The sequence below is a fragment of the Colobus angolensis genome, unplaced genomic scaffold, assembly GCF_000951035.1.
Source record: "Colobus angolensis palliatus isolate OR3802 unplaced genomic scaffold, Cang.pa_1.0 Scaffold132, whole genome shotgun sequence".
NCBI lineage: Eukaryota > Metazoa > Chordata > Mammalia > Primates > Cercopithecidae > Colobus > Colobus angolensis.
The window spans coordinates 1329985-1345978 of NW_012114400.1; the positions used below are offsets into that span (position 1 = coordinate 1329985).

At 43.7% G+C, this 15994-nt stretch overlaps 1 protein-coding gene across 1 annotated transcript in view; it reads right to left on the reverse strand.

Annotated features, from left to right (window-relative positions):
* Positions 1 to 3062: 3062 nt before the first annotated feature.
* Positions 3063 to 15994, reverse strand: part of FAM129A (family with sequence similarity 129, member A) — a 99026-nt gene continuing 86094 nt past the window's right edge. The window contains exons 9-13 of the mRNA XM_011934172.1: positions 15186 to 15347; positions 13056 to 13166; positions 11037 to 11144; positions 7237 to 7348; positions 3063 to 5236 (exon numbers count right to left, since the gene is read on the reverse strand). Coding sequence (XP_011789562.1) covers positions 4116 to 5236; positions 7237 to 7348; positions 11037 to 11144; positions 13056 to 13166; positions 15186 to 15347 — 1614 coding nt within the window. The 3' untranslated portion in view covers positions 3063 to 4115. The remainder of the gene's footprint in view (positions 5237 to 7236; positions 7349 to 11036; positions 11145 to 13055; positions 13167 to 15185; positions 15348 to 15994) is intronic.

A 15994-nucleotide genomic window follows, 5' to 3' on the forward strand; every position in this document is an offset into this window, starting at 1 on the left:
ATACAGCAAGAGTGACTTACCTTTTCATTTCAGAGGGCCGTACCTCCCAACTCAAGTGTGACATCTGCTTAAAAGATGAAACCAGCCTCCTTCCAAAGAAATGACATCTGGTCGGCTCTTCAAGGATGAACATTTTATTGGAATATAGGCACTTGGCAGAGTAAATACATGGTTACAAAGTGTTTTAAGTTTATTTGCTTTATATAGTGACCAGAAAAGTCAATCCACGGTGTCGATTTTTTTTCTTGAAGTTGCAGACTTTAGAAGGCAAACCCTCAAACCCATCTCTTTATGATAAAGTGTGAAGGCACATGTTGCCAACTGTTGCACCAAGTGAAACTATTATTATTAAGTCAGTGATGCCCTTCCCTTCTCCACATCAAAATTGCTATGAATCACATATCACTTAACCTTATTATAACGAACAAAAATCACTTTTGTCTTGGGGAATTGCGAAACCTTTTGAAATCACTAGCTCCGATATAGAAGACTACAAAACCAGAGTTGAGAATTTTTATAATAAAAAATGTAAAGCCAGAAAACTTTTGTACAAGTTGGAATCTTACCCTGGTAGTCTCCAAAATCTTTTTGGAAAAGATTACTATGTGTAATGCAAAAAAAAAAGTTTACTATGTGTAATGCAAGGCACTTGTGTCTCTGCTCAAAGCTACAAGGGAAAAAATGACAAACCCAATTTTTTTCAAGGAAAATATTTTTTCTTTGTGAAAGATCAGTAGTAAAAGAACTAGTTTAAAGTCATGGAGTTTTTGCCAAAAACCATGTCTCGAGGTTTTATGCATTTCTAATGGCTTTGCCCACAGGAGAGATCCCCAGAGTGGCACACAGAGGCTTTTCATGCTGTTCATTTAGATCAGAATAACCTTGCTCCAATCTGGAAACCACTGAAATGACCCGTACAAGTCTGTATGAAAAGCAAAACAAACTCATGGTGATATGAAGTTATTCCATTCATCTTGTTAAAATGAAGACAGAGTATTTTAAATGCACTCTAGTTTCCTGTTCCATCTTCAAATTTAACAATTATCCTGCTTATTCTAGAAAACTTGTTTTTTTTTTTTTTTTTTTTTCGAGACAGGGTCTCATTTTGTTGCCCAAGCTGGAGTGCAGTGGTACAATCATGGTTCACTGCATCCTAAAACTCCTGAGCTCAATCCTCCTGCCTCAACCACCCAAGTAGCTAGAACTGCAGGCACACACCATTATTATTTTCTGTAAGGATGAGATCTTGCTATGTTGCCCAGGCTTGTCTAGATCTGCTGGGCTCAAGTGACCCCCCCATCTCAGCCTCCCAAAGTGCTGGGATTATAGGTGTAAGCTACTGCATCCAACCCAATAACTTGTCTTTAGTGAAATATGTACAGAAAATTCTTTGATTATATTCTGGAGTACATCCTACCAAATAGTGCCCAGTCCTCCCTAACCTACATGATGAATAATTTAGGGCATTGATGTTCATCCATCCAATGCAGTGAAATGTACTCTCTTTTAGGGTTGGAAAAAGTCTCTTAGCTTTCCAGGGGGTGCAAGAAGCCCTGCATTCAGCAAATAAAGGAAGCCAGGAAACTCCGGTGTGAGGTCCACCTGGGCTGGGACTCCACACTACCGTCTCAGGGAGTCGGGCAGTCTTTGTGGGGCTGGGCACTGCTTCTTTGGCTTCCTGCCTTACTAGGCAGTGCATCTGGCCATCTGCCCCTTGGACTTTGGACTTTACTTAAGAGAAAACTCAACAAGGGCAGAAAGCTCAATTCAAAACATCTCTCTGCCTAACAGCAGGCCCCAAATAGCCCCAGCACAGCAGTGTTCTGGGTGTCCAGTTCCCACATTTCCCGAGCAGCCTGATGCATGCCAGGTCCTCTGCACCAGGGGTATTAAAGTGACTCAAGGAGGCAGGAAGCCATTATTCAAGGCTGTGGGTTTCTAGCAGGAAGCACAGATGATGATTAAATCCTAGTTTCTGTCCTTTAAGAGAGGAGCCTCTTGGAGAGACAGGAAGTAAACCTAATTTCAACACACCATGCTAAATGCCAGGATATGAGTGAGCACTGCGGAAAGCAGAGACTGGGGGAGAAGTGGCCTTTACTTTCTTCACCTATGGTGGGATCCCTCAAAGACATGAGGATCTAAACACTCCAAGAAAAGTTGCAACAATTAAATATGATATTATACAGATATTATTATTCAGGTCTGTGACCTAGAAATTCTTCATGGGAGGGCTGAAGAGGGTGATATTTTAATTTCTGGTTAAATGGTTGAACTGTGTGTGAAGCAAATGCTCTAAAGAACTGATATAAATTTACTTGATAATGATGATCTAAACAAGTTCTCAACAAATATGTTGAGATCTGATATTAAAATTTGGGGAGGGGCCAGGTAGCTCACACCTGTAATCCCAGCACTTTGGAAGGTCGAGATGGGTGGATCACTTGAAGTCAGGAGTTTGAGACCAGTCTGGCCAACATGGTGAAAACTCATCTCTACCAAAAATACAAAAATTAGCCGGGAGTGGTGCCACACGGCTGTAATTCCAGCTGTTTGGGAGGCTGAGAGAGGAGAATCTCCTGAATCCAGGAGGCAGAGGTTGCAGTGAGCCAAGATCACACCACTGCACTGCAGCCTCAGCGGCAGAGTAAGACTCCATCTCAAATAAAATAAAATAAAATAAAATAAAATAAAATAAAATAAAATAAAATAAAAAGTGGGGGAGGGAAACCAAGATGTAATACCTGGGACTGGAGATTTTAGGAAATGATCCGGTATTTTTCTGAAGGAGAAAAGAACAACTCCTTTTAATCTTGTGGAAGTAAGTCTCTTCCACTTTCAACATTAATGGTTATAGGTCACCATCCGTTAAGAAGATGTGTTTTGTCTATTTCCATTAAAATGTAAGTTCTAAGAGAAAGGAACAAAGTTCTTTTGCAACATGGTATCCCCAGTGCTTGGTATATAACAGAGACTCAGTTAGCTTGCTGAATGACAAAACTAATGATTGCAGCTTTTGGTAACATCTTTGGAACTTGAGGGCATATACCTTGGCTTTTGTCTTTATTTATTCATTCATTTTGTGCCCTTCTGGGAATGAACTAGGACTGTTTCAATGGAAAGAGAAAAAAAACCACTGTCATAGTTTGAGAATTGGCATATGTTTTCTTCCAGATTAAATTCCCTTGGACCTTTTAATTTCTGCTAGAACGAGCACCTTATCTTTTCTTTCTTTTTTTTTTTTTTATTACTAAGCTCAACACAGTGCGTGGCATGCAGTAACTGCTCAAATAATGTTTGTTTAATTGATGGGCTTTAAGTTTGATAACTTAGCTAAGCCCTTTGCACAGTCTAAGCCTAATTTGGAATGCTTTCAGGCTTACCCAGGCCAATAAAATTTTCTTGCCTCATCTGAATTTCCTGAAAATGTGATTAATTAATAAGAATCATCAAGATTAATTAATAAGAAATCTATAGCAGGATGAGTAACAGGCCTAGAGAGTCCCACAGATCACACCTTCCGCCCTCCATTTCCGCTTAGCTTCTCCTGAATCTATTGGGCGTGATTGCCTCTGTGAGGCTACAGCCAGCAGGGGTGACTGTTCATGACCTACCCTCTCTTGCAGCCTGACTGTGGACAAATGCTGAGTCCTTAAGCGATGGTGAAGTAGGCATAGTAGACAGTAAAGCTAGACTTATACTATACATTTGCATTCTCAAACAAAATTAAAAAGCCTTAAAGTGCATAAGAAGATTGCACCACTGAAAAGTAAAGAGTATATTCAAAACTGTCATCCTACTGTTTTCTCTGTCTTCCCTGCAATACTATTCCCTCCTCAGACATCCTCAGCTCCCTCTCACCCCAAGTACGCCATTGCCTTTGTAATTCTTATTAAAATACTAAAGCAAAAATTCATGGTAGAACAATTCATTTCCACAAAGTTTGCCTCCGTTGCTCATGCCCTGTGTGCATTTCCTCTGGTTTTATTATTCAAATTCAGAAAATACTTAAACATTTTTTGGTAACAGCTTACTTTGGTAACATGCAACCCCTAAGTGTACCCCTATAACCCTTTGGCTTTGTTCAGAGAAAGACTTTAGCCAAATGGTCCCTTTCACTCCTCTGAGGGCAGCTCTGGGGAACTCTCCTGAGCACCTTCTCCCTCCTTCACATCATCTTTGTGTGACAGCAGGACATCCGTGTTTGGAGCATCCTCCACCACCCACTGACACTCATGCACATGGGCTACCTTGATCTCCTCTGCATTCACACCGCCTGTGACCTGGGCCACGCTGCTTTGCCCTCCCATCTCTTCCTGTTCCTCAGAAACCTGGCTCTCACTAAGGCAGACGGGGTCAGAACCTAAAGTGCAGCCCTCTTGCTGTGAGGCCTCCCCAGCCTCGGTGCCCTTGCCCCCTCTTCCTTCATGGGCAGTGAGTGTGCAAGCCTCTCCTGGGAGCTCCCCCTCCACAGGCCCCAGGGGCTCCTCAGTGAGGCCTCCACTGGCTCGCGGAGAGGCTGGGCTGCCTACCTCTGGAAATCCCCACAACCCCTCCCCACGGGCCTCGGGACAGGGAGTTTGGGCCTCCCTCTCACTGACTTCACTTTCTTCACAGTTGTCCGGATGGGTGGCAGCTGCCTGACTGGGCTCTTTTTCCTCTTCTTCTTCATTTTCTTGGGGAACGTGACTCTCCCCATTCGTATCTTCTTCTGTCGCTGGAGCAGAGTCCACTGGTACTTCCACGGACGCTGTCAGCAACTTTCTGAGCTCCTTCAAAGAACCTGAGGCAGCGATGGGTTCTGGCTCTTTCTGGATGGGTTCTTCACCCTCAAGGGTCCCTCCAAGCTCCAGCTTCGATGAACATGTGCCCGGGAGTCCTGCCGTGTCCTCTGCCGCCACAGGACTCACCACGAGGTCATCCACTCTTGAAATAATCACCTGCTCAGTCCCACCTGGGGGTAGGCTTGGCCCAGGGAGAGAAAGGCTTTCTCCTTTGGTCAACGAGCTAGGGACCTCAGGCTGCTTCTCTTCCTCCGACTCCTGGAATACTTCGTTAGTGAGGGTCTCACTACCCAGAACTCCTGGCAGAATGGCAGAAGCTCCTCTGGCAGGGCTGGCCTGGTTTGACCCTGTGAGGGGCTTTAGATCTGTTAAGCTGGACACACTTTCACTGGGCAAGGCCATGTTATCTTCAAATAAGTTGTGTTTCTTCAGGATAGCGGCTTCCTTTATCACTGAGAGATATCAGAAAACAAAACATGATATTAACACTCTGCCCTGGTCAGCCTGGATTTTCTGATTTTATTGAGACGCCAAAGTCCTCTCTCAGCCTCTCTGGCTATCCAAATTTCTCTATTTCAAGACCCAGTTTACATCCAGGGAGCCTTCCCTGATGACCAAAGACTGTCAACTGTTTCCAGACTCTGAGCCTCCGTAGCACTTATTCAAACAGCAAACATTTGCAGGGCATTTAACGTGAGACAAGCCCTGGGAATGCAGAGATGAATAAACTATAGCCTTTGTTTTCAAGACACTCAGGGTCTGCAATAGCATCACCTATATCCCTCAGGGAGGCCCCAGCACATTTTATTAGCTGCTAAGATGGCTGGCTTCAGTTTGTCCACCTGGACTGAAATCCTCTAGGGCAGGGGCAGGCCTTACACTTCTCTGCTTTACCTTGCAGTACAGTCCTGAATGTGTAATAGGTACTCGGTACTGCACATGCAGAGGAGAGGGCCGAAATGAAGATCCATGTGCATCTAGCTCAGTTTCAAAGGCCACCAGAGGGGCAAATCTCTAATAAGAACAACAACAGCAGGTGACATTTTTGACCACAGGCCTCCTACTTATGGCAGTGCAGGGGCTGTAGATGGTTACTTATGTAACCATAACCCAGATCAAAAATATCACATCCCAGGGCTGCCATTCATATCAAAGACAGTATAGATTTGTGTATTCAGCATAACTTTTCAGCAGCTAGCTGCCGAGTTTCCTTCTCTAACAAAATCAATATATTGTGACAATTTTCTAACAGAGAGCAATAAAGTGTCTGGAGGAAAGGAGTCTTTTTCGAAATCACCCAAAGGTGCCCATGGTGGGCTGGCAGTGGCCTTGACTGAGTCCTTCCTTGGTGTAGACACTGCGCCGACATCTTCATATTCCTGACTTCATTGGATTCCCTAGAATTAGCTACTGGGACCTGGGGCTTGTGCTTGGCCAGTTTTCATTGAGGAAGGTCTTTTGTGATACTTAAGACCTTCCCAAAGGAGATCAGATATGTTTCAGGCCCACGGTTTGATGGTGGCCCTCTCCAGCCTTTTTTTTTTGAGACCTAGTCTCACTCTGTCACCCAGGCTGGAGTGCAGTGACACAATCTCACTCACTGCAACCTCTGCCTCCTGGGTTCAATCGATTCTCCTACCTCACCTCTGGAGTAGCTGGGATTACAGGCATGCACCATCACGCTCAGCTAATTTTTAAATATTTTTAGTAGAGATGGGGTTTCACCGTGTTGGCCAGGCTGGTCTCAAACTCCTGACCTCAAGTGATCTGCCTGCCCCAGCCTCCCAAAGTGCTGGGATTACAGGCGTAAGCCACCATTCCTGGCCCTCCAGCATATTTTTAACAAGTTTTCCTATCCACAATCCAATCCCAGGCAAGGGATTCCTGAGGATATCGGGTGCCAGGGTCCTACTGAGACTCGCATGACACTGCGTCATCACCCTGCACCTTTTTCTATCCGGCTGAGTGTAGGCTGGGAATGTGTTGAGAGAGCCATTAACAAGTCTTGCTGCTGGAATTGCCTGTTCTCAGCTTTGGTGAGTGGGGGGCAGGGACAGTTATAAGCCTGTGCCTAAGAAAAGCCCTTTTCCCTTTGTTCTGTCTGGAATAGCAAGAGGAAAACAGCTCTTCATGAGAGACCCGAGATTTAATCTCACTAAACCTCAACTTTCTCATCTGTAAAATGAAACTTAAAATTCCCATCTCACAGCATTCATATTTTTGTATTAAAAAGGGAAAATAATATCTAAAGTGCCAGCTTAGTGTGTGCTTAATCATAATGCTCAATGAAGGTTAATATCCTTCCTTCTTTCCTTCCCTCTCCTCACTGTCTCCCCACCTCACCAATGTCCATTTCCTCTTCTCTTTTCCTCCAGACTAGCCTTACAGAATCCTGTTTCAGGGATGCTCCCTTCGAGGGAGAGTCCCTGCAGCACCAGGTAATCTTCCTTACCTTTCAGAGTTTCATCAAGTAGGATCTGATGTAAAATCTCCTCATAGACATTTTCAACGTGAATCATATTGGTATGATCTGCAAAGATGAACTGCTCATATTTCTGAAGCTCCTGGAGAGCAAGAGATAAGAAGATAAAGATGAAAAGGCATGAGATGCCTGTTCTTAGAGGAGATACAGAAAAGACGATTCCCACTCATGATTCCTCTCTTGGAGGTCACGGGAGAAGGACAATGTTGGCCCAGGGGCAAATTACTCAATTCAACAATATTTTACTGGGTTCCCTTCAATTCAATTCATTGTCTAGGCACTATGCCTGACCTCAACACATCTATTACTGTCCATGATAAAGTGCAGAACTCACTCAGCCATTGGTGATTCCTTTCCCTTTCCTTGTACTGGCCATGCATTTTATGCACTTCATGGGGGAAGACAGCACTGATTTTTTTTTTAAATCATCTCAAGGCCTCAATAGTAGGTTTGGAGCCTCCTTTTTTTCCCCTCATCACTAAGATGTTTCCTTCTTCCTTTTTTTAAAAAATTACAACAGCACTTTACCAAGATATGTTATATATAGTAAAATGTACAGATAATTACAGCTCAATGATTTTAAATATGTAAACATACTTATGTAACCATAACCCAGATCAAGAAGGAGAACATTTCCGTCATTCCCCAAAGTTCCCCCACTCCCCTTTCCAGTCTGTACCCCTCAAGATATGAGCACTGATTTTATACCTATCATGATAGATTGGTTTTTGCTTGTTCTTGAACTTTATAGAAATGAAATCATAATTATTTTGCATTTGTTTTTGAGATTCATCCATGTTGTTACATCTATCAGTAGCTCATTCCTTTTTATTGTTAAGTGGTATTCATTATATGGATAAACAAAAATTGTTTATCTGCACTCACATTGATGAAAATTGAGATTGTTTTTCAATTTTCAACCATAAATATAATTGCTGTGAACATTCTTGTACATATATTTTTTTGTGGATTTAAGGGCTTGTTCATGTTGGGCATATACCTAAAAGTAAAGTTGGGTCATAGGGTAGATGTACGCTTAACTTTATTAGAATGGGGCCACTTTGGGGGTTGGGAGAATCTCTAGGCAAGGGCTCTTCAGAAACATTTCTTTCTCTTCAACTGGCCCTGACATTCATTGATTCCTTCTAGGATAGCCCAGGCATGGTGCAACCCTTAACTATCCCTCTTTTCCAAGGGTTTCCAAATGGCTTGCCTTTTATAAGCATGAGGACAGGGCAGGGATCAAAATGTACCAAATTATATCCCAGAGATTAATTCGGTAATCCTTGCACCTGGTGGTGCTGGGGCACATCTTCCCACATGCGGCTCTTAGAGAATCAGGGACTTATCATGGGATTTGTGGTCTCTTGCCTGGAAGGACAGTATTTACAGCAGGTGATCAGAAGCACCACCTCAGACAACTCTCAGTGCTAGGACTTTGGGGCACTGTAGCCCAGATTACAGTGGGTAATAATGGGTTCCTTTAAACCCAACCAAGAAGAAAGACAAAGGATTGAAGAGACATGAGCTTTAACGACCCCTAGAGGGTCTAGAGGCAGGACTGTTGCACAGATTTGAGAAAAGCATTGCCCCGGAGACTGGAGACTGCCCTAGACTAGACATGGGACCTTGGTGAGCCACATCACTGCTCTGTGCCTCTGTCTCTTCCTCTGCGAAACGAGAGGCACAGACTCATGCCTACAACACCCTTTCATCCTTCCCAGGTGGTCTCCCATTCCTATTCCCCTGATTGTCATTCATCCCTCAGGACTGGGTGAAAGCATGACCCTGGAAGTCCTTCCTGGCTGCAGAAGCAGAGTTTGGCACTTTCATTGGAACTCTTCCCCATGAAGCAACTGCTGTGTCCCTCACATGGCGTCCTGTTTGCCTGTCTCCCACTCTCTACCATGAACTCCAGAACTGCAGGGATGCTGGCCTGGCATAATGCCTGGATCATATGTGATACACATCTAATACATATTTGCTGACTCAATAAACAGTAGATCTTTAAATTTTCAACCAGCTAAATAATTCTGTGAGAAGGAGTACTTTCTATGGACATGTATACTGTCATGAAGTGACCAACTTACAAAACAGGTCTTCAATATTGAATTGGTTGAACAGGGCCATAGGTTTACTTCCCTCGGCCAATTAATTTAGTATCTCTGAAGGTAGGTGTTGGGGAGTCAGAATCATTTTTTCACAGTTCCCCAGACAATTCTAATACATAGCTCTGGCTGAGGTTGAGTACCACAGATCTAGGAAGCTGCTACTTATAGAGCCAAGGGAAATGCACTTTAGCAAAATAAAGACTCCTTCTAGGAAGCAGATAATCCCCTCATTCATCTATTCTGCAAATCCAGATTTTTAAAAAGCTCTTGAAGCTGATATAATATCCTCCATTACCAAAAACGCTGGGTCACAGGCTCTTTTGAAATCATTGCCTCCTGATTAAAAAATTACAAGAGCCTCTTACAGATTGGGCACAGCACACTCTGTTGATGCTTGGAAAGAGGGGCGCTGATGAGAAGGAGAACCTCCTTACCTTTCTCCTGAAAGAAGGTGGATTTGAGGCCCCCAAACTGACTTTGTGATTGAAAAAAAAAAAAATTCTAAGCAGAACATCTGCGTGCAAACCCACCTAGCAGTGGACACCATCATCATTTGGCTGCTGAACTGTTCTGCCATGTAAGGTCAAGGGTCAATCCCTTGGCTTAATCAAATCCTTTCCTATTAAAGAACTATGCCCCAGAAATAAATGCCAAACACATCTAATATGCTGATGATGATCTGAAGAAAAACAACACTTACAGACTATAAAAATGACCAAAGAAATGTCTGTGGTAAAATAACTCATGCAAAGGATTTTAATGTTCCAGTGCTTGGAGACTCTCTGAGCTGCCAAAAACCTCTTTATCATTTGCTCCAAGAGGGAGCAGGCCTTGTTCCAGGTTAATAGATCATTTTTGAAATGCAGAAGTAGTAATAATAATAGTGGTAGCAGTACTTGATACAATTTCCTGAGTGCCTATCATGTTACAGGGAAGTGTGAACCGGGTTCACACTCTGGTGGTCACCAGGTCTGTGGCCCTGGCTCAGTGGCTTAACCACACAAGTTTCCTCATTTGTACCATGAGGATATAAATACAACCTCCTCACAGAGCTGTTTTCAGTCTCTGCTGGCCCATTGCTCTGCTCTACAGATGAAGTCACACCCTCGTAATCATGGCTCTCACTGGATGCTCAATGTTTGTAGAGGTTTTAAGTGGTTCCATTGATTTCGCTAAACAACATTGCTGGGTTTAACAGAACACATATCCTGTAATCGTGTTAGCTAAGATCTTTTTTGGATGCAATGGTCAAGTTTCAGAGGACATGTTGGACCTATGAGTCAAACTATAATGAGGAACACCCGGTATCCTTAGGTATTCTATGTCAACCCCTAGTTTGACTCAAATTCAGATCACTGCCTTTTGGGATTTTGTCTAGTACAGGGGTCAGCATATCTGGCTAGCATCTTGTTTTTGCAAATAAAGTCTGTTTATATATAGTCAATGGCTGTTTGTGTGCTACAACAGCAGAGCTAAATAGTTGCAACAGAAATAGTGCAGTCCATGAAGCTTAAAAGATTTACTATCTGACCATTTACAAAAATGTCTGCCAATCCCTCCCTGGTCCAGTCTGCTGTTTGCCAGTACACATCACAAAAGAACTTGTTTGAACTTCAGAGGTAAGAAGAGCAAGCTCTTTAGGGTAACTCATCCCCTTACTGGTTTGCACGTGGATGCCAGTGCCTTCTGCACGGTGGGAAGTGTGATTTGAACTAGTGCCTTTTGAAATATCTTCTTTCGGATGGTGCTGCTGTCATAATCATATTGCTGTCAATAAAGAAACATATGTTAAATAGTTACATTACAATCTGTTGACTTATGCTTGTGCAAAAAACTCACCCACCCACTTCACCTCTCTTTTTTCCCTAATGTCTGAGAACTCTTGTATTTCCAAGGCCTCAGAGATCTTTCCATGTAATCCCCTCGCACTGCAGGCACAGGTTATAACTGATAATGATCCATCTCACTCTTACCTTTTACAGGTGTGGAAACTGAGGCAAGATCAAAACAGAGTGGTGACTTCTGCATTATAAAGAAGTTGCGGATAGAATTGGGGGGTGAGTTTGTACTTTATTACTCCTGTCCCAGGTAGGTCCATGATCATCTATTACTCCACATCCTCAAAGCAGGGTCAGTGGGTTGTAATGATTTCCACAAGGGAAGAGAAGGCCTGGCTAGTGGCTTCATAAACACTGTGATGTGTTAACCAAAGAAGTTCAGTATCCAGCACAAGAAAGATGATGATTCTCTCTGTTCTGCATTGGACATCCCAACATGGAGACCAGGATTTAATCTTAGATCTCACTTCAAGGGGATCACAGATAAATCAAAGTACAGTCATAGGCAGTGAGAAGAATGGTCAGGCCAAGTGAAGAATGGTTAAAGAGACCAAGGTGTTTATACTGGAGATAATAACTTAGGGCAAATTATAACTTATTCAAATAACCAAAGGCTGCCACGTAGAAGAAGGTTATGAATGAAGTGGGTAGAACTGGAATGACCAGTGGTGAGAACTTTGGTCTAACATAAGAAAGCATGTTCTTGCTGTCAAGAACTCAAATGGGCTATCCTGAGAGGCAAAAAGCATCCTGCCAGTGCAGGTGTCGGAGCACGAGTGGGATCACCCCTTGAGGGAATCTGCTGAACACTGAACATGAAGTTGAACTAAAGGCACTCAAAATCTCTCTCAAACTTGTGGTCCTAATATTTGAACACCTTTCTACATTTTTCTTCCTTTCTTTCTGTATGCTAAAGCATTTGACACTGACACTATCTTTTTTTTTAGTTCCATTGCAATTTCATTATTGTGTGTGTTACCATGATCAGTATCATTTTTAATATCAGTGAATTGGTTGCTAGAGTTTCCTCTTGCCTGTGAAGCATCAAGATCAAGTCCGAAATTCAGAGATCACCCTTAGGCTCTGTGGGACTTTGATCTTCTGTTCCAAAGCACTGTTTAAGATAACTAGAAAGCAGTAAAAAAAATCAGTGGACTAGGTGTATGATCATTTATCCTTAAACTCACCATTGACCAGCCTGTTGAGCTTAATTAAGTCATATTAGCTTTTACAGAATCAGTTCCTCATCTGTACAATGGGGGCGTATTCTAGTGAATGCACAAGTTCTTGTAGGGATCAAGTAAAAGGTTTTAAAATATAACATATGCGCAAGCTCCTATTATTAAAACTATTTTAATATACACTTACGCTGAAGTACATTTAAAACAATTTCATATGGTAGGTTTCTTTTCCTTGGAGTATTTCCTTTGCCGTGAGGTTTTGATTTTTCAATAAAATATTTGCCAGTTTAATGGATTTTACCATATTTGTAACCTCTTTGAAGAAAGAAGCTGTGCCTTGCCTATTTTTACATCCCACACAATACTTATAGTGGACAGCCAATAAATGTTTGTCGAGTTCGATCTCTATGAAAGCTGGGACACAGGGCCTCTAGCTGTGGGTAATGATACTGAGGACTAGCAGTGGTCACTAGATGGCAGAAGAGGCATGGAAGTCACACTGGAGAAATCGCAGCAGATTGACAAGTCACTGGACTTCGGAGAGGAAGGAGTGGGGAAAGATTAGAGCGAAGGAGAGAACATGGTATTTTCCATTTCACAAAAGAAACAGGGGTCATGTTCTCATTTTATGCTTCCCACAAACAAGAGAACGGTTTTACCTTTAAGACTCGGAGCTTAACCTTCTCAATGGCAACTGCAGTCTTGGAGGCCTCTCCTTGGAGATGTGGGGAAAGCAACTGCTCAAAAGTGAACACTGCATTCTCCATTAGCTAGAAAGCAGAAGCGACACAGAAACAGACAACAGTCAGAGGCTGGGATCACCAACCACAGGCCTGGCTAAGTGGGCTTGGAGAGTAGGGGCCATCAGAGATGAGTCCCCTCGGCTGTTACCCTGGGGGTGACCCAGAGCAACATGACCCCATCACCAAGACTATGAAACAAATGGTCACGTGGCCACAGTGGGAGCAGGAAGAAGTTGGAAAAACCCAAGGCCATGGGACTGAGCAAGCGTTCTGTCATCTCCTGTGGGTACTCCTCTTCTATTCTTTGATACCTGCAGCCACTGATTAAGGGATGAGGCTGGAGCCTTCTTCAACTAGTTTTTGGCTGCACCTCCACTTTTAAGTGGATGTAAAGCCCTCCGCAGCATATCTCTCCCTCTCTCTGCAGGGCTGGGAAGGCAGGAAGGTCAGGGAGTGGGGACAGTGGCTGACACGCTCATGGCTCAGAAAGCAGAAGTAGTGCAGGTATCTTATTCTCTGCACCTTTGCCTGTGTTCCCGTCACCAGGGTCCAGTATTATGAAAGAGACTTCTGCTAAACTGTTGCCCAATTTTGTTCCTTCTTCCTCTTTCATCCCTCACAACTCAAGGGTTAGCTAAAATGTATCACTTAATCCTGTCCATAACTTTTATGAAAAAAAAAAAATGCTCCTTTCTTCCCCAAGCCCGTGATCCCAAAGCATCCAATATATACTTTTTTTTTTTTTTTTTTGAGACACAGTTTCGCTTTGTCACACAGGCTGGAGTGCAGTGGCACACTCTTGGTTCACTGCAACATCTGCCTCCAGGGTTCAAGCGAGTCTCGTGCTTCGGCCTCCGAGCAGCTGGGACTACAGGTGCGCACCACCATCCCCGGCTAATTTTTTTGTATTTTTAGTAAAGATGGGATTTTGCCCTGTTGGCCAGGCTGGTCTTAAACTCCTGACTTCAAGTGATCCACCAGCCTCGGCCTCCCAAAATGCTGAGATTACAGGCGTAAGCCACTGTGCCTGGCCACAATATATACCTTTATCATACCTTCAACACCGTAGTGAATTTATCTAAGAATTTGTCTCACTCAAGCTCCCTGAAGTGGGATCTGGTACAGTGTCAGGCCCACAGTAATCTCTCCTCAGAATATCTGCGTGAAATGGCATGGTGTCCTTTAGAGTGTTGATGACCACATCCCTTGTTCATTTAGGAAACACCATAATATGGAAGGAGTTTGTGCTATTCATTCCTGTTACTGGGGAAAAGGTTCCTTATAAAAAAAAAAAAAAAAAGAAAGAAACCTGTCAAGCAGACTCAAGTAATTCAAATATGAAGCTATGATTGATTGATTGATTGGTTTGCTCTTAATTACATTAGGGAATTAATTTAAGCCAGTGGTTCTCAATCCTGGCTGCATATTAGAAGCAGTAGGAATCAGGGTAGGGACATTCTATCAAAAAGTAGCCATATAGGCTGGGTGTGGTGGCTCATGCCTGTAATCCCAGCACTTCAGGAGGCTGAGGTGGGCAGATCACTTGAGGTCAAGAGTTTGAGACCAGCCTGGCCAACACAGTAAAACCCCATCTCTACTAAAAATACAAAAATTAGCCAGGCATGTTGGCACATGCCTGTAGTCCCAGCTACTCAGGAAGCTGAAGCAAGACAATCACTTGAACCTGGGAGGCAAAGGTTGCATGTGGTGAGCCAAGATTGTGCCACTGCACTCCAGCCTGGACATCAGTATTTCCCCCAGGTGATTCCAACGTGTAGCCAAGGTTAAAGCATTGATTTGACAAATCGAGTAGTTATCAATTAATGCTGCTTTATTTTTCTGAGCTATATCTTGTCTATGATGTTCACCTACATGGAAGGAAGACGAAGCCAGTGGAGGGACTGAACATGTCCTCCCTCAACATGATGGCTAAAGAGATGCGACGCATTTCCCTCAGCTACACCAGCAGCTGGTCTCACTGGCCAGCACCCATTTCTCTGCTCTCTGTTTACCCTCATCCACCAGGGATGCCCCTGCCACACCCACCTCCTGCATGTAGTTCTGTGTCCTCTGAACCACCAGATCGACGTGGGGGAATCTGAAGCGGCTCTTGAGATCCTGCAGGCGCTCGTGAAGCAGGTTGACTTTAGTATAACAAGGTTCCATCTTCACAGAATGCAGCGGAAGATTCATAAGCTGGTCTAGATGCTGCATTTTGGTGAAGTGAAACATTAAACACCCTCAGATCGAGGAGTGGTATTGCATACATATTGCATATTACATACATTCTAAACAATCAAATGCATGTTAAAGTGAATCACTACTCAGATCCCTACATCTGTGACACCTTCAACTGTCTTATTTTCCTCCTGCAGTAGGTTCCTAGGGTAGCTGTAATGGTAGGACAGAAACCAGCAGAAACACCAACTGGATGACAGGAAGACCCAGGGGTGCACCCAGGGGGACTCCAGTCTTTGTAAGCTGTTGATGAACTCCAAGCTCCCACTTCCAGAGCTCAAGAACCAGGCAGGTAGGCTCTGACACATGGTTGCTGCTGGGCCCCCAGGCTTCCAAAATCTTCTTTAGTGAGTGACACTCCTCTCAAAAAACCCCAGGGAGGTCAGGATGCTCCCTGGACTCCTGGACTTTGGAAGGGAAGCCAGAGTTTCTCACAATTGTATGAGGCTCTGCCAGGGCCCACAGGGCTTCCCTCTGCTATAGGTTGCTTTAGGTGCTAAGGGATGGGAAGTGGAGAGGCAGAGCCCTGAACTGGGAGAGGTATCCAGTTTGAAGAACTGGTGTCCCTCCTACTCTAGTTTGCACTCAATCAATGAGGTCATTGGGCTTCCAGCATC